Source organism: Podarcis tiliguerta, assembly GCF_965153285.1.
Source record: "Podarcis tiliguerta genome assembly, chromosome: Z".
In the NCBI taxonomy this organism is placed as follows: domain Eukaryota; kingdom Metazoa; phylum Chordata; class Lepidosauria; order Squamata; family Lacertidae; genus Podarcis; species Podarcis tiliguerta.
In genome coordinates, this window is record NC_139553.1 from 46,585,780 (window position 1) to 46,612,367 (window position 26,588).

General features: G+C 48.8%; 1 protein-coding gene across 1 annotated transcript in view; it reads left to right on the forward strand.

Annotated features, from left to right (window-relative positions):
* Positions 1–26,588, forward strand: part of DLG3 (discs large MAGUK scaffold protein 3) — a 115,829-nt gene that overhangs the window by 48,594 nt on the left and 40,647 nt on the right. The window contains 8 exon segments of the mRNA XM_083422585.1: positions 8,379–8,432; positions 10,991–11,041; positions 11,748–11,872; positions 13,923–14,092; positions 15,641–15,777; positions 16,539–16,683; positions 18,369–18,528; positions 25,825–25,981. Coding sequence (XP_083278711.1) covers positions 8,379–8,432; positions 10,991–11,041; positions 11,748–11,872; positions 13,923–14,092; positions 15,641–15,777; positions 16,539–16,683; positions 18,369–18,528; positions 25,825–25,981 — 999 coding nt within the window.

The window sequence follows — 26,588 nt, forward strand, 5'->3', positions numbered from 1 at the left end:
TAGCTGGGATGGTTTAGTTGGTCAAGCATGAGGCTCTTAATCTCAGGGTTGTGGGTTTAAGCCCCACATTGGGCAAAAGATTCCTGCATTGCGATACCCTCCAATATTTTTTTGATGAAAATAAGGATGCCCTATTCCATAACAACAACAATAATATTTATACCCCACCCATCTCACTGGGTTGTCCCAGCCACTCTGGGCAGCTTCCAACATATTTAAAAACATAAGAAAACATTAAAAAACTTCCTTATACAGGGCTGCTTTCAGATGGCTTTGGGGTCCGATAATTCCATGCCCTCCAACATCTAAGGAAAAGCGGGACATTCTGGGATCAAATCAGAAACTGGGACAGCTTCTGTAGATCCAGGACTGTCCCTGGAAAATAGGGACACTTGCAGGGTCTGTATTGCAGGGGGTTGAACTAGATGATCCTTATGGTCCCTTCCAACTCTACAATTCTATGATTCTATTATATGTGCTACATCAGGGGTGGGGGGACATTTTTCATCCCAAGGGCTGCATTTCCTCCTTGTCAATCTTCTGAGGGCCATTTGTCTGTAGTAGTGAGGGCCAGAATCAAAAGTGGGAGGAGCAATGAATGCTTATTTCACCTTTGTGCATTAGTCTTGCATCTCAAAGCAATATCAGAGATGGAGGCCACATTCTAGCCAAGGGAAAATGCTCTGGGTGCAAACCAGGACCTGTGAAGGGTGTGGTCTGAAGAGAGTTCCAAGACCAGATAAAGAGATATGAGGGGCTGCATTTTGCCCCTGGGTCTTAGGTACCTGCCCCCTATGCTGCTTTCCCTCAAGTGCCCCAGGCTGCGAAGGGTCATTCCAAAACCTTAATCCTATTCTTTTGTTTAGATAGTGTTCCCCACCCTCCCCCCATTTCCCAGGTTCAGTGTCATTTGCAGATCCATGTTTTCATGGCTCCATCCCCTTTTGTTAAAACTGGCCTTGATACAGACCCAGCCATCTTTTCCTATTACAATAAGGATATCCATGACCACTTTCTAGCCTAATCCAGTAAACCCTAGTGAATCCCAGAGAGATGTGCTTCCAAGTAAGCAAGCTTAGGATAGTAGAGCTGCTGCCTTTACTTTTCTCCCTGCACACACACACACACACACACACACACAGAAGAAAACAGTGTGGAACCGTGACAGGATCTTAAAGAGCAGACTTGCTGGATCAGGCCAGCGTCCATCTGTCCAGTGTCCTGCAGCCAGATGCCTCTGGAAACTCCCCAGCAGGGTAAGGAGGTGATGGCCTTCTTCTCTTCCTGGCTGCCAGCATTTGGCAGTCAGGGCTACAATTGCTTCTCAGCATGAAGCTTCTGCTTGTTCCACTATTGTGGAGAGATGCATTTTCTCCGAGAACTTCTGCCCTCTGCTGCTGTCCTGCCAGATTCACCTTTGATCATTCATTGGCTCCCCCTCATACCTTTGCTCAACTCCCCCAGTCTGCTGTTGGTGTGACACAACTCTTCTTTGTGCAACTGGAGCTGGAACCGTGTTTCTGTTTCAGCCTCCTGGCTTTGGACGTCAAGTGACAGCAGAGAACCAGTCTGGTGCATCTTACTGATATATAAACAGACCCTCAGCCTTTGGTCTGTCACCTTTCTTATATATATCTCCCCTCTCCCCACCTTCTGAAGGGAGCCAGTGTGAGGCAGTGGTCAGAGTGTTGGACTTGGACCAGGGTGGCCTGGGTTCCAATCCCCTCCATGAACCATGAAGCTCACAGGTGACCTTGCACCATTCATTGTTTGACAACCCAAAAAATTGTCTCATACCTTTATCACTGTGCTCTGCAGGAGATGGTGTCCTGCAGATACCAGCTTATCAGGAGATCCATTCCTTGCAGTATATGAATTGGGCTTTTCATGTAACTTCATCCACATTTTGGAACTGCCTCCATGGCCTTTTCAAAGTCTGTTTAAGATGTCCCCCTTTCAACAAGTCTTCCAAGTGTTGCTTGCTATTGTGGCAGTTACCTCAATTAGTATCTGTCTTGGATTTGAAATTGTTTTTATACGGGTCGCTCTTTTAACTCTGTTGGGAGGGTGGGGGTGGGAGTATAATGGTTTTTAGATGCGCTATTGAACTGATTTTATGTACGTACGTATGCATTTGCTTCATAAAAATTATATGCAAACGAAACAACAACAACCTTGAAACATACAAGTTTAAAATACTAAAACAGATTAAAATTCACACCAGCTTTTCTGGGTAGGCTTGACTAAACTTGGTTTTCCCCAGGAAGAAGGAAAGAATACAGTGAAGGCACCTGCTTGGTCTCAAGAGGGCGGGAGTTCCAATGTGCAGGTGCTGCCACACCAAACAACTAAGTTCCTGCAAATGCAGAATGGGCTTTATGTAGCACTTGAAGGTAGTGGCAACTCCGCTGTCTGAAACCATTGAGTGGGTATGTGTGAGTCAAGGCGATCTTGTAGGTAAACTGGTCCCAAGATGTTAAGGACTTAAAATACTAACAATAACACCTTGAACTTGGCCCAGTAGCAAAACGGCAACCAGTGCAGATCCCTGAGTACAGGTGACAAGGCCTGACTTCTGTCAGCAATCATGCTGCAGCATTCTGCACTAACTCCAGCTTCTGGATCAAGCATGAGGAAAGCTCCATGTAGAATGCATTGCAGTAATCTAGTCTTGAGGTAACTAATGCATGAAGTATTGTGGCAAGGCTATTCTGTTGTAGGTATGTTCGTGGCTGCCAAACCCGCTGTAGTTGGTAAAAGGCAGTACTGTGGTACCTCTGGATGCAAACGGGACCCGTTCCGGAGCCCCATTCGCATCCTGAGCAGAATGCGACCCACATTTGCGTCTTTAACCCGAGATATGACTGTACTAGCCATTGATGCTACCTGAGCCCCCAGTGACTGAGCTGGATCCAGAAGTGCCCCAAACTACGAGCCTGTTTTCTCAGGGGCAGAGCAACCTCATCCAGGGTGGATAATTGATCAGTTTCTCAGACAGAGGAGCTACTCATCCCACAGTGCCTCCACCTTGCCAGGATCCAAGCTCAGCTTGTTTTTCTTCATCCATTTCCCCATTGTATCCAGGCTGCATGGCCCATCCTGATTCAGTTGTTATGGAGAAATAGAGCTGAGTGCCGTCTGCATTTCCCCCAAGCTCACAACAGATATTAAATAGCACTGGAGTTAAGATAGCCTCCTGTGGCACCCCATAGCATAGCCACCAGGGGGCAGAAAGGCACTCTCCCAACACTCTATGATTGGAATCGCTGTAGTACGGTGCCCCCAAGTTCTCATTCCCTGGAACAGGTCCAGGAGAATACCATGGTTGATGGTATCAAATGCCGACGAGAGATCAAGAAGCAGGAACAAGGTCACACTCCCATGTCCCACTCTCCGCAAAGGTCATCCATCAAGGCGACCAAGGTGGACTTGGTTCTGAACCCAGATTGGAATGGCTCTAAATAATCTGTGTCCTCCAAGAATGTATGCAATTGCTTTACATACGGCTTTAATGTGTTTTGAAAGTGTTTTAAGTTGCTTCAATTCATACATGAAATAAACCATGGCAATAGCAATTACCTAACCAACATCTTAGGGATGTTGTAAGGATAAATTGGAGTTGAGGGTAGGGGTGCAGCTGTACACACCACCCTTGAGCTCCTTGAAGGAACGTCAGGATACAAATATAGTAAATAAATAATTTAGGTGGGTGGGTTGTGACTCGACAGAGCCTTTTTGGTTATGGCATCATATCTTTGGAAAGCTCTCCCAGGGAGACCTGCCTTGCATGTACTCTGATGCTTTTTAAGGCATCTGGACCTTTTAAAAATCTGGTCTTATCCTAACTCTAGTTTTAATGCTGGATACCCACTTCTCCTCTTGTTATATCTGGTTCCATGTTTCTTTCTGTTCCTGTTTTTTTTCTTTCCTTTTTTACATTTGCCACCTGGGAAACATAGGAAGCTACCTTATGGCTGGTCAGCTTATTTGTCCATCTGCAACTGATATTATTGCCATTGTCATCTTAAATCTGGAAATGGTGGGGATTGAACCTGGGACCTTCTGCATTCCAAGCAAGGGTTGCGCCGCAAAGCAATGGTCCTTGAAGTTTCTTTGAGAAAGAAAAGTGGTTATGCAATGTGTCAATTAAAGAAATAACCTAAGGTCCTCCCTCTGTGCCATCAGACCAGTGTCCCCCTATATGCTTAATGGTCTCTCAGTGGCCAGCTTCCAATTCACCAGCCCAACACAGGCCAACTGTTCAGAGATGCTGGGGGCGGGTGGCTTGGCCACATTGCTTGTTGCTTCCCCTTCCTGATTCCTCTGCTTATCCTTCCCCTATTGTGTTTTTCTTGCCCCTTCTCTCATGGCCCGTTGCCCCCTGAAGCATTCCTCCCCATTTTTTATGTGAGCTCAAGAATCCCCTAGAAGCTTTCCCTAGTCTGCAACTTCTTCACAGCCGCACCAGGGACAATCTGCCCATTCGGCTGGAAACCAGGCTGGGATGGGGAGCTCTTCAGGGTCCTGAGTGCTGCCTTGAGCATCTCAGGGAGATTGAATGAGCAACAAGAATGGGAGGCAGTGGCCTGGATGGAAGGGATGTGACAAGGCCTTTCAGCAGCACGCGGCTCAGTCCTCGGGGACCAACCTGTTCCCCCTTGGGCAGGCAAAATCTCTTCCGATAGCTGGAAGAATCCAGGGCAGCATTCATCAGCCAGCCTCTTGCCATCTGAATGGCAGTGGCCATGTTACTCTCACACACACCCAGCAGGCATGAGCACATCCTGGCTGTGTTCTCTGGAGGTGCCTTGGGCCTATTCCACCCACTCCCCTTCTCTGCATGTTAAAACTCCATTGCCCCGGCTTTTGGCAATGTCGATCATGCCAAAATCAGGGGCAGCTTATTTTGTTCTCGGGGATGCTCTTGGTACCCCACAAAGCTGCTTTATATGGAGCCCAATTCAAGGTGCAGACAATAGAAACCACATCTCCTTCCTTAATACCCTATTAGGTACTAATGCAAGTAGAGGCGTCTCTCTTAATTGTTCCTTTTCAAAAATATTTTTCCATTTTTCCATTTTACAACATTTCAACAACAAAAATTAAATCGAAACAAATGCAACCTGCGTTTTCTTCGACTCCCCCCTGCAATCCCTTACTTTATATCGTAATCTTACTGCATAACCAATTCAAACCTATTTACAAATTTACGTTATTTCTTACTGCTCGTGTTTATGTCAATCCTGCTAACGTTCTAAAATTGTTTACCATTTGTCTTCATATATTCAACAATTTCCCACCATTCTGCTAAAAAAAAGTCTCTCATCTTGATCTCTTATTCTTCTGGTAAGTTTCGCCATCTCTGCGTATTCCATCAGTTTTAATTGTCGATGTGGATCCATGCTTTGTAACCACGTTTTTGCACCACTGCGGCCCCAGGCAACAGTGGGTGCGTGATTTTTTGGGTGCAAGATGTAGCCATGAACATGCTATGTGATCTGATGGTGAATTTGGGGTGACCCAGTGCAAAAATCCTGAGGATCCATGTGGATCCGTGCTTTGTAACCACGTTTTAAGTGGGGAGGGAAGGAAAAGCACTCAAGGGACAAGGAGCACGTGTGGGGTGGGTGGAGAAGGATGCTGCTAATAATGAAGAAGAGGGGTATAAGGGGAGAAGGAGCACGCCTGGGGTGGGTGGAGAAGATGCTGCTAATAATGAAGAAGAGGGGTATAAGGGGAGAAGGCTCCTCTCCTCTCCCACTTTGCTCCTTTAAAGCAAGCAGGCTCTGCTTTTCTTACTCCTCCCCGCTCATCCCCAGCTTCGCGAGCTGAAAAACTTTGCTGCTATGTAGTGAGCTGAGTGGGGAGGAGAGAGGGACAGAGAGCCTGCTTGCTTTAAAGGAACCAACCGGACAGGAGCCGCTTACACTCATGTAAGCGGCTCCTCTCCTCTCCCGCTTTGCTCCTTTAAAGAAGCAGGCTCTCTCCTCCCCACTCAGCGGCTCTTCTCCCGCTTTGCTGTTTCAAAGCGAGCCACGGAGGAGGGAAGGAAGGGGAACCATGGATCCTCTGCTCACGACTCCAGCAGATCCCCCCGCCGTCCGTAGGCATTCGCTCCATAACACGCACAGACATTTCCCCTTACTTTCTAGGAGGAAAAAAAGTGAGTGTTATGGTGCAAAAAATACGGTATATCTTTAGGACCTACCTTTCTCTGTGGTTGTAAGGTGTTTCTACAATATTTTAATATTGTGAAGTATTTTTAATAATGTGTAACATGTAATTATTGTAACCCATCCACTTTAAGGTGAAAGGCAGGTTGATAATAATAATAATAATAATAATAATAATAATAATAATAATAATAATAATGGCTTTGACAGGCAGTGGCTCTCACAGTTAGAGAAAGGTCTTCTTCATCACTTCCCAGCTGGTCCTGGAGGCTTAATCTTCTGCTTGCAAAGTGTATGCTCTTAACCACTGAGCAAGCCTCCCTCCTCTTACCTTCAGCAGGTTCTTGTGCTGAACAGCTCCCAATTGCTTAATCACAAGAGAGATGTAGCCCTGGGTTGGGGCAGGGATTTTGTGAACAGGGGTTTACAATCCTAAGGGGGTTTTTGGCGGGCGGGCGGAGGTCAGACTTGCATTGTACTCAGCTGCCTGTGGTTTTAAGAAGACCATGAACGTGTTTTAATATTTGCCAGCTTTTTGATCCACCAGGTGTGGAGAGCTGGAAATTTTCTTTTCGTTTTTGAGTTACTAGTAAAAACTGGCTCGTGTCCTATTTATTATATACATTTAGTATTTCAATAATGCATGTTTAAATGTGCTTTTAAATTGCTCTTTGAGCTGTTTTTTTGTTTTTTTTAATACAGTTGCTTGGAATGACTGGAAAGCAGGGCTAGAAATTCAGAAATAAATGCCAAATCATTTTTTAAATTTTGTTGTTGTTGCAAAAACATTACCCTACAGTACAGGATTCAATTCTCTCTCTCTCTCTCCCTCTCTCTCTCTCTCTCTCTCTCTCTCTGTCTCTTTTCCAGGAAATACCTTACATTTGCTTTAGAAGGGGAGGAGGGTAAATTGACTCAGCACATACATTGCATGTGAAAGGTGTTATATCCAGCTACCTGCACCAGCAGTGCTTGTTGCAGTTATCATTATTACAATTGATGCAATAATTGATTGCCTTTCACACCCCATGTCTCAAGACAATGTACAACATGCAGTAAAAAGCAGCATAAAAAGCAGTTAAAAAACAACACAGAGCAGAGATCTTTTCTTTTGTTGGAGCAAAAATATATTCAGTTGTTTCTGGGAAATGCAGGAACGCTGTTCCATAGAACGGGGGGCATGTTTGCAGCCCTGCTCTGGGTTACAAGGACCTTTGGTAGCAGGTCCAATGAGAATCACTGCCTGGGGCTGGAGAACTAGCAGTCAGAGTAAACTTTCCTTCCTCAACCTGGTGCCCTCCAGCTTTTTGGACTACAATTCCCATCATCCCCAGCCAGCATGACTGATGGGTGTGGTAGTCCAAAATGGCCAAGCTGGTTGGGGATGATAGGAGTTGTAGAACCTGGGGTAAGGTGCTTCCTTAGAATTCATATCCGCAGTGGCGTTGCGTGGGTTGTCAGCACCCGGGGCAAGGCAAGTAATTTGCGCCGCCCCGCTGCACTGTCCCTCCCCCAGATAGTCCCTCGCTCTCTCTCCGCACCGCACCGCATGCCTGGCACCCCCCCCTCCACAGTGGGCGGCGACCCGGCGGCTTGGATCGGATTTGCACAGCCAGCATTGCAGTGAGAGTGAGTGAGTGAGCCAGGTAGGGGCAGAGAGCTGCGAGTGCGAGCGCCCCCCCCCCCCAGATGTTGCACCCGGTGCAGCCGCCCCCCCCTGCACCCCCCACACTAGGCCACTGCATATCCGGAAAGTTTTCGGTTGGTTCCTAAGAGGCAGGGTAATTGCTGGACTGGGGAAAAAAGGTGGATTGATTTCCTGCTGTTGCCCAATAGAGAAGCTGGGGGAATTTGCTTCCTGGGGAGAACTGTAGATGGGAATGTGGCTTTTCTGGTGGGGGCAGATTGAGTGGTTGCAGGAAGCCATTCTTGGAAAGGGGGGGGCTGGGTCGATTTGGTTGAAGGGATGTAGCTTAGTGGTGGATCACCTGCCTTCAAAAGTTCTCATATTCAGTCCCTGGCAATTCCTGGTATGGCTGGGAGAGAACCCTTCCTGAAACTCTGGAGAGCTGCTGCCTGCCGGTGCAGACAACCGTGGGCTAGATGGACCTGCAGCCGGGCTCAGTATAAGGCAGCGCTTCCTGTCTTCTTATCATGGGAATTTAAATGAACAACCGTGGCTTTTTCTTTTTGTCTCTCTTTCAGGCCAGCCCCTCGCCCATTATTGTGAACACAGAAACCCTGGAGCCTGCCCTCTCTGTAAGTCTGCTTCTTTTCTTGTGCGGTTTGTGCCTTGTCCACAGGGTCCTACAATGTCCTGTGAAGGGGAGGAAGTTTCTCTTTCTTGCCAACAGTGGTGTGGGGCTCATTGCCCAAGGTGAAATTAGGCTTTATTTCACCCAGGTCAAACACCCACTTCGGCACACACACCCAAGACACATTTGCCTACACCCACACCCACACAGGCTGCACTCGGGGCACAAACTAGGCTAGTCCCCCCTTCCCCGTGGCTAGGGCACAGCTCATTGCACAAATCCTGTCTCACAGCTCCAAGGCATGGAGAACTTAGCATTCCTGGGTGTGTCCTCCCATATCACTCCTAGATATGGAGTGACCACAGTGTGTCAAGAATCTGCGTTATGCATGTGTTAAAAGAAAATAAAAACGGGACTGGGCATTCCTGACAAATTCCACCTGGAAATTCTAGAATATTCTGTTTGCTGGCCACAGAAATCTGTTGCCTTTGGGACATAAAATTCCCAGCTTTTTCTCTGGTTTTGGTGAGTGAGATTAGGGATGGGCATTTTAGTTTCTCTCATTCTCATTTTTCCAATCTTGAGTTCAGTTCTCCGCATTCCACATCAGTTTAGAAACATTTTTAAAAGGAAATTATTAACACATTTTAGTAAGCATTTTTCCAAAAAAACTGCATGTAGTTTTGCCTAATGTACACTTTTTTTTGTATAGCGGTTTCCCCTGACACAATGCATTTTTGTACATTATCATCACTAATATATGCATTTTTATGCACGCCTTGCCCCAGTGTATGCATTTTTGGGTGCACCTTACTTGGCTAGAGAACTGTGCTGCAAAATTTGGGAAAGTGGATGCCTGTGTTTCAGGATGCATATTTTCCCCCCAAAAGTACAAATTTGTAAGGTTTGCCTTTAAATGTGAACTGAATCTAATTTCTCCCAGGTACACTCTGCATTTCAGTGCCCTTCAGAATTGCTGCTTTCCCCCACCTGCTTCCTCTGGTCCTTGGTCTGTATCCTCCCCATCCCATCTGTCCCGGCCCTTCTCTGCTGATCTAGAAAGCAGAGTAAGCCGTGCAAGTTGTGGTCATGTGCAGAATTTCTGTTTAGTTAATGCAGAAGCTGCATCATGCTCCTCTCCCTGGCAGGGGAGGTATATTTGTGCAGAGCCTGCAAAATTCAGAATTGGACTTTTCATGGACGTTTAGTCACCACAATCAGTAGTCCTTGGAGGATGTAATGATGCAACAAAATAGGAACCCCAAAAAGGAACTTGAAGTGGGAGTGAATTGGAATGGGGTTGTCAAAGGAGGGATTTAATAATCCAACTTGTTTCAACCCTAATGGCCCTTCTTTAGGGAAATTCAGATAAATCAAACAAAACATTTAGATGTGCTGTCTCTTTTAATGTGTTGGATCAATAAATATCTCTTTTGTTTTCCCCCTTAGCTTTCAGTGCATTTGAATATGTCCCATCCACTTCTTAGCTTCTTGCTGAGGCTGTTAGGATATTCTTCAGGCTATCTCTCCCCCTCCTTGCTGCTGCTTAGCCTGCCTCTGATGTGATATATTAAGGGCTCACCCAGCGTTCCACTTTAAAATACAAATGTTTCTGAGCACCGGGATTTTGGTTTTTTGTGTTTTTTCGCCCCAGTGCTTTGCCCCGGTGAACCTGCTCTTTACCACTGAATCAGAGCAAACAACAAATCTGTGGAAAATCTGAATTGTTGTTTATTCTGATTCAGTGTTAAATGGGGGTTTTTCCTGGGGAAAGTAATGGGGGGGGAATGCTCAGATGCAGCACTTCAAAGCATAGACCCGTGTCTAGAAAGTGTTAGGCAAAAGGTAAGTGTGGATGAGCCCTTACAATTAGGACATACAGTGGTACCTTGGTTTAATAACAGCTTAGTTTATGAACAACTTGGATTAAGAATGCTGCAAACTCGAAAGTAGGTGTTTTGTTTTGTGAACTTTGCCTTTGAAGCAGAACATGTTTTGCTTCCTGTTGAGTGTAAATTGAGTCCCCCACTGCTATGTATGGGAAAGCACACCTTGGTTTAAGAATGCTTTGGTTTAAGAACGGACTTCCGGAATGGATTAAGTTCGGAAACCAAGGTACCACTGTATATTTGTGAAGGCAGGGAGCCTTGTGCCAGAAAGTCCTGTGTCCCAGAAATTGTGTCTAATCACAATAATAATCCCAGATACTACTTACATGCCAAGACAGCTTCTATATTGTTTACAAGTATAAAATCAATTATAATTGTTTTTTGTGATCTTTAATTATGTGTGGATAGCTATCCACACATAATTAAAGATCACAAAAAAACAATTCCATAAAAATATCAAAAACATTCATAATTAAAACTTACAGTAAAAAGGGCTTTTAAAAAGCACAACAATTAAAAAGGCAATTAAAAAAATTAAGTCAGGAAGTTCAAGTCTATGGAAATGCTTCTGCAAACAGGTGTGTCTGCAAGGGTGAGTGGAACGCCAATACTGATTTGGGGCATCTCATATTTCAGCATCTGTTTGTTAAACTTTTCCTGTTTGTTTCCCCAGGTGAATGGCAGTGACGGGATGTTCAAGTATGAAGAGATTGTCCTGGAAAGGGTGAGTGAGAGCCAGTGGACCCTTGCCATGGATGTGGTGCCAGGGCTAGCGTTACTTGTCTCTGGACTGGGCTTTGTTAGTCCTCCCACGCAGGCACATGCATCCTGGCTCTGTAGGTACAAGCATGGGGAGCACAGAGAGAAAAGGGCAGCCTTTCCTCAACCTGGTGCTCTCCAGATGTTTTGGACTGCAATTCCCATCAGATTGGATGGCTGACTGTGGTTTCTTGAAGTTGTAGTTCAAAACATTTGGACAACACCACTTTGGGGAGGGCTGGGCAAGGGGATCTAACATGCGTGTTCCCTCTTTCCTCTTTCCACTGTTGTGGTTTTGGAAACCAGAGCTTATGGTATTGAGAACTGACCCAGCTATATGTGGTAGGACTGTGCTTTTCAACAGAGGCTAGGAGATTTTTCCATTTTCCACATCAGGATACTGGCAGACTTCAAGTTTTACATTCATGTCCATGATTACTTTCTGTTGAATATACCTTCAGTGCCCTTGAATTGCTGTATTGTTCTAATTATCGTTAGCATATAAGCTCAGCCTGGGTAGCTCAGTTGGTTAGAGCATGGTGCTGATATCACCAAAGTTTCAGATTCGATCCCTGCATTGCAAGCGGTTGGACTAGATGATTCTCAGGGTCCCTTCCAACTCTATGATTCATCCCATTTATTTATTCCTTCTTTTTTTAAATGCTTGTCAGGGAAATTCTGGCCTTGGATTTAGCATTGCTGGAGGGATCGATAATCCACACATTCCTGATGACCCTGGCATTTTCATAACCAAGATCATCCCAGGTGGAGCAGCTGCCATGGATGGACGTCTGGGGTGAGTGTCCTGCCATAGGGTGGATCCTGAGCCTTGTGGGGGGGGGGGAGGGAAGCAGGTACAGATAAGGAACCTAAAATGAGATGTTTGTTGATGAACTGTGTGTGCGTGTGTGCCGTAAAAACAAAACAAATTAAAAAGTGTGTTTTAGACTCTCTGCAGATACTCACAGCTATTCATTCAGCCATTTCCTGACTGTTAATGCACGGTCGTACCACTCAGACTATTTTTAGATTGTGTTTTTTGTATATGCATGTTTTGTTTCAGTGTACGCTTAACACAAAGTTGCCAACATGGCACCTGCGGGCTCAAGGGCGCCCATGAGGTCTTCCTCTGGTGCCCATGAACCCTCTGAGCCTCCTCACTCACCTCATCCTTGGTCATGAGGTGGTGAGGATAGCTGCCCTTTTCTCTCTTGAGAAGCACATACAGCTGAAGGAGGAAGTTGGAAGGGTGACGCTCTTCCCAACTTCCTCTTTCAGCTCTATGTGCTTCTCAAGGTTCAAGTTAATTCTACTGGATCTGACTTTTGCCCAGATCCCTTGGAAAAGGGCAGTGTTTCCATGCATGCCCTCTCTCTTTCTCAGAGATGGTCCTCGTCTAGGGAAGCCGAAGAGAAGTGATCAGAAGCGGGGTGGCACCCACTGCAGCTGCTCAAAAGTCCAAAAGTGCCCATGGGCCCCATTTTAACATGTTGATTTAACCACTTTGAGATGCTTTTTCGTTCTTTCTTTTGATATTTTATTAGAATTTCACTTATAAAAAAGTGATGTAAAGAAAGAAAAGAAAGGAAAACATGAATGGAAATAAAAATAAAAGAAGAATACTCAATTACATTTCCATACATTAATATACAAATGTTTATAGTATTATTATTATTCATAAAAAAAAATTTAATAACCGCATATATTCAGTGTAAAGTTGTTCCAGATATCATTATATTTATGCAAAGAAAGTCTGTGTCTATAAGTGGTCCATCCATATGTTTCTAATATTGTCATGTTGTCAAGTCATTGGTTAAGGGGAATCATATTTCTATTCTTCCAGTTCATCAGTATTAGTCTCTTAGCAACCATTAGGGGCACGTAGAGCCCATTTTTGCTGTCCCATTGTCACTTTCCACACAGTAGGTATATACTTCAAAATAATATTCACTTCTGAAAGTCTTAAATTCTTCCATAGCATCTTATTTATACAGTCCAGCACTCTTTCCTTAAACTTAGTAAGTATGTGGCATTGTAAAAGCGTTTGTTTTCAAGAATCATTATCCATATTACATCTCCAGCAAAGGCCTACATTAGATAGCCCTTTCTTCTACAGGCATAAGGGAGTCCAATAAATTCCGAATAATATTTTCTACTATATAAGTCTTAATATAATCGATACATCTGCTCCCAAAGCTAAAACAATTTCCCATTTTCTGGTTCATAGTAAACATTTGAATTCTTTATTCTAGCCTTTTTTAAAACTCTGCATATCAGAATTTATTTATTCATAATAAATATCCATAAAATGTAATCCTGGCTTTTTACCTTCAAATGAATTATCCGATTGCTCCAATATTTCAGGGTTCTCTTAAGCTGCCGGACCAAACAAGAGTTATTAAAAGGAGTTGCAACTGCAGGTATTGCCACTGGGCCACAACTGGCAGATGATATTTTCTCTTAATGCACCATAAGTATAACATTTGATTTCTTCATCTATCAGTTGGCCCAAGGTCAATGCCCATGCTCCCATCCAGCTTTTCCATATTGCCATGTTTTCCACCCCCCCACCACACCAATTTTAAAAACAGAATTTCCCCCAGAAAATCGATTGAATTTTACAAAGCAAAATGAGGACACAGCAGGAGGTAAGGGTGGAGGGTTTGGGGTGGTTGCTCACCTTGGGCCCTGCACCTGCCCATCTTAGGGCATTCTGCTGGGGAACCACTAAGGAGCGATTGAGGGCCTTTTTCTTTAAAATATTTATATACATACTTATGCTAGCCCTCCGGAGTTCTCCCCTCCCTCACCATCTCCTCTTTGGCTGTTCTGCCCCTGTGGCGCAGGGTGAACGACTGTGTCCTGAGAGTGAACGAGGTCGATGTTTCCGAGGTCGTGCACAGCAAGGCCGTGGAGGCCCTGAAGGAAGCGGGGCCTGTGGTGAGGCTCCTGGTGCGGAGAAGGCAGCCCCCACCAGAGACCATCATGGAGGTCAACCTGATGAAAGGACCCAAAGGTGACTGCCCTGGGTGTGGGCCCTGCTGGCAGTCATGTGCTAGCATGGATCTGGGGCTGTTGCTTCCCGGCTGGTGGATAAACCTGGAGGCCAGTGGTCTCTAGGCCCCTGTCGCGAAGTTGGGCTGCGGCCAGGAGCCAAGCAGGGGTCAGTGCTGGGTGGATCCAAACACCCAGGTGGGTTTGTCCCAGTTGTCCAGGGCAAAGTGGGGTGGTTGGAGCAAGAGCTGCTGAGGTCAAAGGGAAAGGGCTGTGGCTCAGTAGTGAAGCATCAGCTTTGCATACACAAGGTCCTGGTCTCAAGCCCAAGTAGGGTTGGAAGACATTTCCTGGCTCAAACCCTGGTGAGATCCTGCCAGGTAGCATAGTGACAATACCGGGCAAGAGGGACCCATGGTCCAACCCGGTGTAAGACAGCTTCCTGTGGAAAGGCCCATGGCTCACTGCTGGAGCCCATGGTCTGTGCAGAAGGTCCCAGGTTCAATCCCCAACATGGCCAGGTAGGACTGGGGAGAGACTCCCTGCCTGCCTGCTGCTGGTTGATGTAGAGACAGTGCTGTACAAGAGGGCCTGACTCAGTATAAGGCAACCTCCTTATACTCAGAGAGTGAGGCTGCTCCAGGGAAAAACTAGAGATTGCTCAAAGACACTGGCAGGGATCGTGCGGAAGTTGGTGCTCCTTCTGTGGTGAAGGAGCAGCAGTCCAGGGGCAGGTTCCATCTTACCTGTGCAATCAAGAGTCAGATTCTGCTGCTGAGAAGGAGGTCTCCAGCAGGCTGTCAACAGAGGCACAGACCATCTCTTGGGCCTCCAGAAGGTCATGGCCCTGACTCAGCTCCTTAGGGTTGGATATTGGCAAAATTCCTTTTGGTGTAGCATGGTTCTGTGGCTTTTAGTATGTGACAGAGCCCACCGGAGAGGAGGGGCCAGGGACACAGGTCTCAACACCCCTGTCCCTTGCTCCTCCTCAGCAAACCCTCCAACCCAATGCCTGCAACCTGCTCCTCTAAGAGTCTAGAATTCAGTGACCCAGAAACTCACTTTTTTGCTCTCTCGCCCACCTATTGCTTACTAGTCTTTTTTTTTTTTTTTTTAAAGGAAAGGATAGAAATGTGAAAAACTGGGGAGGGATGATGGGCCTAGGGGCAGTAGCCTGGGAGGAAAAAAAACAACACCCCAGAGATTTTATACCAGATTACATACCAGACTATAAAAATGAATTAAACAAATTAATGGAGCATCAAGCTATCAATGGCTACTAGCCAGGGTGACTGTGCTCTGCCTCCACAGTTGGAGGTGTTAATGCTTCTGAATACCAGTTGCTGCAACCTGCAAGAGGAGAGATTGCTGTTGCACCCAGATCCTGCTTTCATGTTCCCCACAGGCATCTGGGTTCCCACTGTGAGAACAGGATCCTGGATTTATGGGCCCTGGCCTAAGCCCACATCCAGGCTCTCCTAATGTTCTTACGTGGTCCATGGCAGGCAGGTCTCTCCACATCCCAGCGCAGCCATCGCAGAGCTCCCTAACCCCACCTCCTTCTCTCCAGGGTTGGGCTTCAGCATCGCCGGGGGTCTCGGGAACCAGCACATCCCTGGAGACAACAGCATTTACATCACCAAGATCATAGAAGGTGGTGCGGCTCAGAAAGATGGGCGGCTGCAGATTGGCGACCGACTGCTAGCAGTGAGCACCCGACTTGTTTTCTTTGAAGTGTTGGGATGGGTGACAGCATGGATGGCATCAACTCTCGGTGCAAGGGAGCTGGGTGCTGGGCAGTGCCTGCCAATTGTGTGGCCACCCCAAAACATTTTGTGGCTTGGCATTGCTTCTTAGAAGCATCCGTTCGTTTACTGTGGAAAGGCAGCTAGATGATCTGATCCTGGCAGGCCTCTGTTTAGGCTTTTCATTCACAATGGAACACTCATGCTCAGAGGCAGTCTATCTCTGCCTAACTGGGAATGTAAAACTGGGGAGACCTGCAGCCCTTCAGGCCCATCCAATCGCCGGCTGCAGGAAGCAGCATTGGCATAGCCTGGGGGGGGGGCAGGTGCCCCTCCCAGTCAAGTAAATAAATAAAAACACTTAACCAACTGACCAATCGCACCACAGGTAACTCAGTTCTGCCCTCGCCCGACATAAAGCCTATCTCCCACAACATAAACCCTGGCTACGTCCATGGGAAGTAGGATACTGGAGTCGTTTTGTTATGTTTGTCATTGGCCATGATAGGGATGGAGCACCCATGCTCAGAGGCAGTCTACCTCAGTATCAGACACTGCTGCAATTGGGCACTGTGGGCAGCGGGGTACAGGAGTGGATGCATCTGGTTTAGCAAGGTTCTTCTCATTGGCCCATCTCAGTTGGCTCAGTCTGTCAGATGTGCAACACAGACAAGCCTCTGGCTGTTTTCTCTCTCCTGCCCCTGCCATACCCACTCTCTCCAGGTGAACAACACCAACCTGCAAGACGTCCGACATGAGGAGGCCGTGGCTGCACTGAAGAACACTTCGGACATGGTGTACCTGAAGGTGGCCAAGCCAGGCAGCTCCCACCTCAACGACATGTATGCGCCACCTGACTACGCCAGCAGTACGTACCTGCCCTCCCCTGCCTCCTGCTCCTAGGGTGGGAGTCAGAGTTCAGTGGAAGAGAAGCTATTTTGCATGTAGGATGTCATGAGCCCTGTGGAGGTGTTCTGGAGTGGGTGCTTGGATCAGAAAGAAGAGTGGGGGGGGGAGCTGGGAACTGGTGGTCCTGTGCATGGTCCCAGTGAGTTGGGACAGGTTCTGTCAGGGCACCAGGAAGCCCCGGAGCTGGAGGAGAAGGAGGTGGTGGTTGTGGAACCAGAAAGTGTGGGATCAGTTCTCATGGAGAGTCCCAGCGGGATGTCAAAGTGTCAGGAGCAAGTCAGCAATAAATCACACAGAGTAAGTGAACTCTTTATTAGAAACAAGATCTGCTCAGGCCTAATGAGCACAGCAACTCTTCTTGGTAGGTCTTGCCCCGCTTTCCCACAGCTGCCTACGTCTCCCCCTTCCCAAGCAATCGGAGACTCCCAATGCCTTGTCTCTCTTTGCTCCACCCTCTTCATACCTCTGCGAGTTCTGGGAGACCAGGTGGGAAGGGAGCTAGTCACAGCAGGAGGGGGAGACACCCTGGCTTCTTCACCAGCCTGACTCATCTCTGCCTCTTGGCCCTCCTCCTCTCCAGCCTCTGCTTCTGCCTGCTTCTGCCACACTCTCCCAGCTCACTAAGCCCTGTTACCTCTTCAGCTACTGACATCCCCTCTTCCCAGTCTTCTCCCTCTTCTCTCTCTGACCACTCATCCTTGTCCTACCTGAGCCTTCTTCCTTTGGAGGTTCCTCAACTGGTGCCTCCCACCATTCCTCTGTGTGCAACTAGTCTGTGACACAAGGGGAGGTTTTGCTTCTGTGCTGTCAGACACTTCCAGTAAGGCCCCTCCTGTCTCTGGCCCCTCCTCCTATCAGCAAACCTCTGCCCTTAGAGCAGGTGCTGGACAGGACCAGCCCACCCATGAGGCAAGTTGAAACAGTTGCCTTGAGCAGCAGGAGCCACGGGGACAACAGATCCAGCCTCAGCTGCCAAAATGTATTGGGTCAGTTATTGCACCAGACAACATGTCAGGCGCTGAGTTACTGGTCCCCCCCCAGACCCAAGAGGAGAAGGCAAGGAATAAGGTGGGTGGGTGGGCAGATTTCATCCCACTCTTGACCTCACAGGCACCAAAGGGAATTTATAGTCCTGGGGCACTGAGCGAGGGGGAGAAAGATGGGGTGCTCTCTGGAGTATCTCTTAGCCTAGAGGTGGAGAACAGCTAGACCTCTCCATCTGGACTGTGGGATTCTAGCTAAGCCACACAACTGCTCTTCAGGACGTACCTCTCACCAGATCTGTTCAGCAGCCAGCTTGAATGTCTTTGCCTGTCTGGAACTTACCCATGAACTGTAGAAATACAGAATCATAGGATTGTAGAGTTGGAGGAATGTCTCTTCCTTGCCTGGATGGCAATAGAGATATGAGTGCATGGAAGCCTTTCACTTTTCTGGTGACTGCCATGTAACCTACTGCACAAAGGTCTTTCTGCCCACTTCTGGTCCCTTCTGGTCCACGGCTGCCATGTGGGCCTCAGAAGGCTCCCCACCTGGGGCCCAGGGCCTTTGCTCTAAACAAGGGTCCCCACCCCCACCCCCACCTCAGCCCTACCACAGCCCTTGGTTCTACCTCACTGATGCCTCTTCTTTGTGTCTCCTTAGCTTTCTCTGCCTTGGCTGACAATCACATAAGCCATAACCCTGGCCTGGGCTACCTTGGAGGAATGGAGAGCAAGCCAGCTTACCCTGCTCCGCCCCAGGTCGCGCCTGCCCGCTACTCCCCTGTGCCACGCCATATGATTGGGGATGAGGACTTCACCAGGTGAGCAAGAACCCCCTTGCCCCACCTCCTCTGCCTCTCCCTTGGAAGAACCTGGTAGTTCATCTCTAAAGAACATGGGTATAACTTCCTCTCCGATAGACATTTGTAGGGCCAGTTCCATTCCAGCTGATTTGGCAGCAAGCGAGGCATGCAGAGTCCTGCCCCATTTGCTAACCTCCTTTTTCTTGTTGCTTCTCCCATGAGTGCAGGCAGCTGTGGGGCATGACTGGGGATGTGGGGTGGCTGTACGGCTTCCAGAAATGTGGGTCTCCAAAATGGAGAGTGTGGGGTGAGGCTCAGTATCATTTACCACTGAGAAAATAAAAATCAGAATCCTGCACCAGAAAAGGTGGATTCTGTGGACTGCGTGTATTATCCAAATTGAGCAAAGCTGCATGGATCTTCTGCTGCGTAATTGTCATGGAGGACAGACAAGGCATCAAAGGTCCAGCCCCAAAGCGCTGGAAGTCTTCTTCAACTGCTTCACCATCATGTTTGAAAAATGGGGATATGGATGAGGAAAACAACTATTTTTCATGCTCCCAGTACTTAATACACATTGCTGCAGCATCCCTCCCAAAAACCTTGCAAGTCAGGGCAGCCCTGTAACCCGCTCCCCCCCCCCCCCCAGCATTGTTGGAAATCAGATTGTTGGGGCAAAGGCCTGTACTTTGAAAGTGCTGGTGAATGGCTGGTTGCCGGGGTTTCCAAACAGTATTAGGTTTCCCACAGTTGGGTTATACAGATTACTGAGGTGATGCGTTTGAAAACACTTTACACAGTTGAGAAGGCACTTTTTAACTGCTAAACAGAATGATAGTGGCAATACTACCCATGGTAGCTAAGCCCTTCCTCCATGGTCAGGGCCAGTATTGCTTCTGAATGTCAGTTCCCACAGCAGGGAAGAGTGCTGCTTTGCTCGGTTCCTGCTCGGGGGTTTTCCACAGTCATCTGGTGGCCACTGTGAGAACTGGATGCTGAGCCATTCATCTCTTCTTATCTGCTTATGATAAGGGCAAAACTGTTTGTTTGCTAAAGTATTTACATGCTGCTTTTCCCAAAAAATTCCAAGCAGTTTTACTGGCTGGTACACCAGCCAACATTTTATTGCACCCTGCTGTGTGCAAGACCCTGCTTTGTACCCAGAAGGGACAGAGGCTCTTCTTCTGAGAGCTAACAGTCCTCTAGAGGGGATGGGCAAGGCCATGAATGTCTGTGAAGATAAGCAGGTGGGGACTCACTATGGAGAGTGGTTCAGTAAAGTGAGGACGTTCTCCTCAGTCTTAGCGCTCTCTTTGTACAACTCAGCAGGGCGGAAGATGGAAACAAAACTAAAATTTGTTGGCTCTGGGCTCTGCTTGTCACTGGTTCTGCCTCTGTCTGCTCTTGGCCTCCCTGTTTTCTGCCCGGCGATGGGCATCAGCCATCGCTGCTTATTCCATGACAGGGAAAAGCCCTGAAAAGTGTTGGAGGGCATGACCTCCTTGGCTCCAGATCCATTATTTTATTCCAAAGCCACATGACTGTGCAGATTGCTATTGGCCACACAAGGGCACCGCGGAACTTCCTGGCTAGGAAGAAAAGGGGTCTGTGCCTTGTAGTGACCCTCAGGAGCCTTGGTTTGGGTCAGGGATCCTGACCAGGAAGCAAGTGGGTTGTTTACAGTTTAGAGGTTGGAGAAACAAAAGATTCCCAAACCCAAGAATGTGAGAATGGAGGGGGGCTGGCCCCCAAAATGCACCCTTTTGCTTGGTGGACCAACAATTCTGTGTGTACACGCACACGCACACATGCACACACACCCTAGACCCTGAGCAGGCTTCATTTCTGACAAGATCAGCTTGCATTCAACCACCCAGATTAGAAGGCAGTGTGGTTATCTGTCTAGCACTAGAGAATTCTATTCCTCAGTATTATTGTAGATTAATGACACTGGCTGGAGCCATATTGGGCCATCCAGCTCAATATTATCTACAGCAGGTATGGGGAACTTTTGACCTTCCAGATGTTGCTGAACTGCAACTACTGTCATCCCTGCCCATTGGCCATGCTTGCTGGGGCTGATGGGAACTGCAATTCAGCAACATCTGCAGGACCAAAGGTTTGCGCCCCCCCACCTCCATGTCTGGTGTACATGAAGCAGGAGTCAGTCTCCTGGATTTCAGATGCAATCTCACCCGACCTCACCTGGAGATGTGAGGAGAATGAACATGGGACCTTTTGCAAGCAAAGTGTGTGCTCTGTCACTCAGCTACAACCCTTCATGGCATTAAGAGTAGACTCAGTAAAATATACTCTGAGTCCTGTAGTGATTTCATACTCTTTATTGCAGCTTGTAAAACAGTGATTGAATTGTCCCCCCAAACCTCAGGCTTTTATATACATTATTTATACAATGAGCCCCATCTGATTGGCTGATTCTGCTTCCCTGCTGAAGCCTGATTGGTCTTCTCCTGCAAGCCAATCAGTTGCTGCATTCTAGGATTCTACCTGCCTATTGTTCTAGGATCCAAGCTTAGTACAGTGGTGCCCCGCAAGACGAATGCCTCGCAAGACGGAAAACCCGCAAGACGAAAGGGTTTTCCGTCTGCAGAGGTGCTTCACAAGACGAATTTCCCTATGGGCTTGCTTCGCAAGACGAAAAAGGACAAAAAAATTTGATTTTTTTTTTTGCTCCAAAACCCCTTATTCTGAATTGCTAAGCTGCTAAAAGCATTTTAGCAGCAAAACTGCTAATCCCCCACCCCTTAAAAAGCCGTTTTTAGCCCTTAAAATGTCAATAGCGCTAATAGCGCTACTCCGTCAATGGGCTTGCTTCGCAAGACGAAAAAACAGCAAGACAAAAAGACTCCCGGAACAGATTCTTTTCGTCTTGCGAGGCACCACTGTACATAACACCCCTCCCCGTTGCGCCCGGAAGGTTAGCATTCGTAGTCATTGAGGTATGCCGGTCACCTATGTATGCATTGTGGTCTCAGGTGTCTTGGTAAGGGTTCCTGGTTCTGGCTCTTGTTCTGGGGCTGCCAGCTGTGACGGGGCCATTGGGCCAGGTGCCCCTGGTCCACTTGCTCATGACTCTGGTTCCTGTGGCTGCTCGGCCTCAGGGGTTGCTTCTGGACTTCCTAGTTCTGCCTCCCTTACCCGCTCCTCCTGCTCTATGGGCCTCACCCCTCTGCTGTCCCCTTGGGATTCCTCTGTCCAGCCCTCCTCGCTGTCTCTCCCCCCCCCCCTGGGAATTGTCACTGTAGTTGATAGCAGTGGCAGTACCAGGCTTACCCAACCTCTGTTAGCACCTCATATAACATAGGGCCGGTCGCCCTGGTGACTGTGGCGGGTACCCATGCCGGGCCTGCCCCGAAATTCTTTGCGTACACTGGGTTGCGGGGCTGGAAGGTCCGGGGGTTCCTACCTTCCCCCACTGCTGCCTCGTCCTGGGTTCTATCAGGTTGAAGACGGTCCAGTCTTGTTGTGAGGCGCCGGCCCATGAGTAGTTTGGCCGGTCGTTGTGCTGGGGGTGCTATGCTGGGCTAGGAGAAAAGCAGCGAGGTGGTACTTGCAGTCCCCTTACGTCATGTGGCGGAGGGCTTCCTTGCTGGTCTGCACCATGCGCTATGCTTGGCTGTTGGTGGCAGGGTGGAACTGTGCTGATTGTGCGTGGCAGATGGCACTTTGCGTTGTGAAGGTCTGGAACTCCTCTGGCATGAATGCTGTTCTGTTGTCCGAGACGAGGGTGTCGGGGAACCTGTGGGTCATGAACAGCGTACGTGGTACTCAGATGGCTGCGGCTGTGGAAGTGGATGGTACCAGGGCGACCCTGGAAGGATGTCCATCCCTGGAAGGGGCCAGCGAAGTCCACATGCAGGCAGGACCACGGCGCTTGGGCAGACACCCAGAGTTGGACGGGGGCCCTTGGGGGATCTGGGCAGGACTTCTGGCAGGTCTGGCAGTATTTAACCCAGACCTCTATCTCCCCGTCGATTCCCGGCCAACACACATAGCTCCTTGCAAGGGCCTTCATTCTCACTACCCCTGGGTGTGTTTCGTGTAGGGCTTTCGTGAGGACCTTTTGGCGAAGAGGCTGGGGAATGACCACTCTGCTTCCCCATAACAGGCACCGCTTGTGGGCTGACAGTTCATGTTTGTGGACTGTATAGCCCGCAAATTCCGGTTTGGGGTTGCTACTGGGCCATCCCCGCCACACCCAGTCCAGGACCCGGGAGATGACCCTGTCCTTCATGGAGTGGCATTCTACTTCCAGCACCTGAATGGGGCAGTCAGGAAGCTGTTCCAAGGTCATGACGTCATGTGCGGGTGCTGGGTCAGGGCTGGTCTCAGGTAGTGGCAGTCTGTTGAGGGCGTCCGCATGGCCCATCACCTTCCCGGGCCGGTGGACCCTTTTATACTGGTAGCCGGTGAGGAAAATCAACCACCTGAGAATGCGGGGTGACATTACTTGAGGGATGTGTTTCTCGGGGGCAAGTAGGCCAAGTAGTGACTTGTGGTTGGTCACTACGGTAAAGGGGCACCCATACAAGAAATTGTGAAATTTCTTTACTTCCTTCACGATTGCCAGGCCCTCTTTGTCTATTTGCAAATAGTTCCTCTCGGCTGTGGAGAGGGTCTGGAAAAAGTAAGCCATCGGCACCTCTCTTCCATCCAGAAGTTGGTGGCCTAGGATGGCGCCAACGCCATAGGGCGAGGCGTCGCATGCCAGCACCACCAGCAACCTCTCATCAAAGTGCGCTAGGACTGAGTTCGAGATGAGCAGGTCTTTGACTGCTTGGAACACGGCCTCCTGGCGCTGTCCCCACACCCATGGGGCCCACTTGTCCAACAGTCTGTGTAGGGGCTCCGCTACCACTGCCTTGTGGGATAAGAAGGTAAAAGTTCAATAGTCCCAAGAAGGCCTGGAGTTCCACCTTACCCTTAGGTGCCGGGGCATCAAAATAGCCCGCACCTTGCCCCCAGTCGGGTGGACTCTGTCTGTGTCCACTGTAAATGATAGAAAATTCACCTGTTGCACTCCTAGAAGACAGTTTTCCCACTTCACCTTGAGGTCGGCTATCTGGAAACGGTGCAGGCCGGTGCGGAGTCGGTCCCTGAACTCCCCCAGCGATCAACACATCATCGAAGAAGGGGTGACACTGGGAATTCCTTTGAGGAGAGAGTCCATTAGATTTTGGAATATGCCTGGTGCCACGCTGACGCCAAATTGCAGCCTCTTGACACGGAACGTGCCCCTTTGCATTACAATCGTCTGTGCCTCGGTGGTGGCCCCGTTCACTGGCAATTGCTGATAGGCCTGGGCCAGGTCCAGCTTGCCAAAAATCTTAGACCCTGCCAGGGTGGTGAGGATATGGCTGACCACTGGCACCAGGGATGCATGAGCTGTAAGGGCCTTGTTTATGGTACATTTGCTTCCCTCCTGGAGCCTGACTGGTCTTTTCCTGCAGGCCAATCAGTTGTTGCATTCTAGGATCCTACCAGCCTAATAGACTGATTAACTTTCTCCTGGAGCCTGATTGGTCTTCTCCTGCAAGCCAATCAGTTGTTGCATTCTAGGATCCTACCAGCCTAATAGACTGATTAACTTTCTCCTGGAGCCTGATTGGTCTTCTCCTGCAAGCCAATCAGTTGTTGCATTCTAGGATCCTACCTGCCTATTGTTCTAGGATCCAAGCTTAGTACATAACACTCAGAAAGGGCAGGAGCTTGCAGAACAATCCCCTAAAAACTCCATTTTCCACCTTTTCCATTTGCGTGGCACAAAGACCGCTAGGGAAGCAGGGGTTAATGGCGCCTGGCATGCCTTCTCCCAACACCATGGGCTTGCTGGAGTCTGGTTCATCTCAACCTTTTCATGATGGCTCTTGTAGCCCCCCTCCCGCCCGAAAGCAGGGCAGAGGAGGGAGGGCTGGGAGAAGCTCAGATAAAATGCAGGCTGCTGCTGCTGCGCTCCCCAGTCTGCACACTCAGAGAAGCTGCCACTATGATCACCGTCAACGTTTCTTCCTCCATGTCTTATGGGAAACGCCCTTTCCAGCAGCAACCCATTGCCAGGCATAAAAGAAAGACCAGGTACCAGGGCTCTCTGTTCTGTACTTCTTCTTGGGGAGGGGTCTGTCAGGTCCCTTGCTGGGTGGGCAAGCAGGGGCATGGTCCAAGCCTTGTTCACAAGCCCTGGGGTCAGTTGGCTGTTCTTTGGGCACAGTGCTGCTTCCAGAAATCCTCCCGGGGTACACCTGCCTCTTCCAGCCCAGGACTTGGCACCTGCACAGAGGGTCAAGGTAACAGAGCCCTAATATTGCACCTTCATTTGCCCAGAGAAAGGAAGAGGCAGAGCTAGTGAGCAATGGGGTTGTATGGGGGGCTTCCAGCTTTGAGGGCTGCAAAGTGAAAGGGGTAATGCTGGAAGTCTGCATGCATCAGGGGGAGGGAGGAATGGGCCGTGTGCCAGCAAAGGGGGCACTTCAGAGTTGGCCTTTGTTGATTTACATGCCAAAGGGGTGGATGGAATCTTGCTGCTTGCATTCTGCTTTCTATATATTTCCTACAAGGGCACTGGAAGGTCTCAGAAAGGGGTGGGGTGTTTTTCCAGCTCCCTTTTAGGCTGTCACCGGAGGGACTGCGAAGAGAAGCCACACCTTCCCTCTATCTCTGGCACCTAAAGGAATCCTGCCTCACAATAGCCACTTGCCAGCTATTCCCCCACCAACCTTCCCGGACCTTCTCCTTAAGACACAGGTAGTGTCTTTACTTTGTTTCCTTCTGCGACTACCACCACCACCAGCAGCAGCAGCCGCAGAATATATTCTGCAAAATATACGTCTTTGCATCATTTACACCAGACACAGAATTCACCTTTTCTTGGTGCAGAAGTGGGGACTAATCTTTCTGACTTATAGAGTGCACATATCATAACTGCCCAGAGATATAGGATCATGCATAAGACCAGCCAGTCAATGCAGAGAAATGGTATCAGCTTCCCATGAGATGGAAAGGTAGGAACTCTCCAGTTCATTCTCCATACTGGCAATTTGTTTCTGCTCTGAAAAGTAAAATGTAACTCCGTTGGCCCACCCACCCACCCACTACTCTTATTTCCCTATTGAAGGTGTTGCCCTACGTTTTTGATATTTTAGGTTATGGTTGCAGCTCTACCGATTGTTCAGAGTGGGTAGCAGTTGTTGGGTGCCAACTGTGTGTTGCACATGGGATGTTGAATAATGTTCAGGTGGGCCCTGACTCTGCCCCCAGCTATGTATCCTCTTCATGTTTGCCTTCTGTCCTTTACAGGGAGCCCCGGAAAATCACCTTACATAAAGGCTCCACAGGCCTGGGCTTCAACATTGTGGGGGGTGAAGATGGCGAGGGCATCTTCGTCTCCTTCATCCTGGCAGGGGGCCCAGCGGACCTGAGTGGGGAGCTGCGGCGTGGAGACCGCATCCTCTCGGTGAGTGGAACATGAGGCCCCTTTACTGGTGTTGCTCTGAGGTCTTATTTAATGCGAGGAGGTGGATTTGGAGAGTTCTCTGGGCTCTGGTACACAGTTGCTGCTGACCTCTGAACTGGGAAGCAAGCAGGTGGGAGCACCCGCCTCCCCCACCCCCCAACCTATCCTCCAGCCCTTCTCCAGGACTGGAGAGATTCTGCCCCAGGCACTAAGGTGTTAACCCACACAGAGCGGCTTTGCCCACACAGAGCAGCTCACCAGACCGGTCTGGCTTAGCCCAGCCCAGCGTTGTGGAAGCTTGCTTCCTCTTCACTCTGAGAAGAGGGAGGGAAAAAACCAACACGCAGCCGAACCTCCCAGCTTGAGCTTCAATGGAGCCTGCGTGTGGGGCCCTGCAGCGTAACGATTGCCCCTTAAATGCACCGAAAGTGTGCAGAGGCCAGGGAGGCCACCTCCAGGAAGAAACAACCAAGCTTGGCCAGGTCTGGTTTTCACTTCCTGAGAAGCTGTGGCGTTTGTCATGCAGCTGAGCACCTGAGACAAGTTGCTCCCAGCATTTTGGATGCAGGAGGGGCCTGGGATGTGCAGCTATGGGGGATTGGGAGGG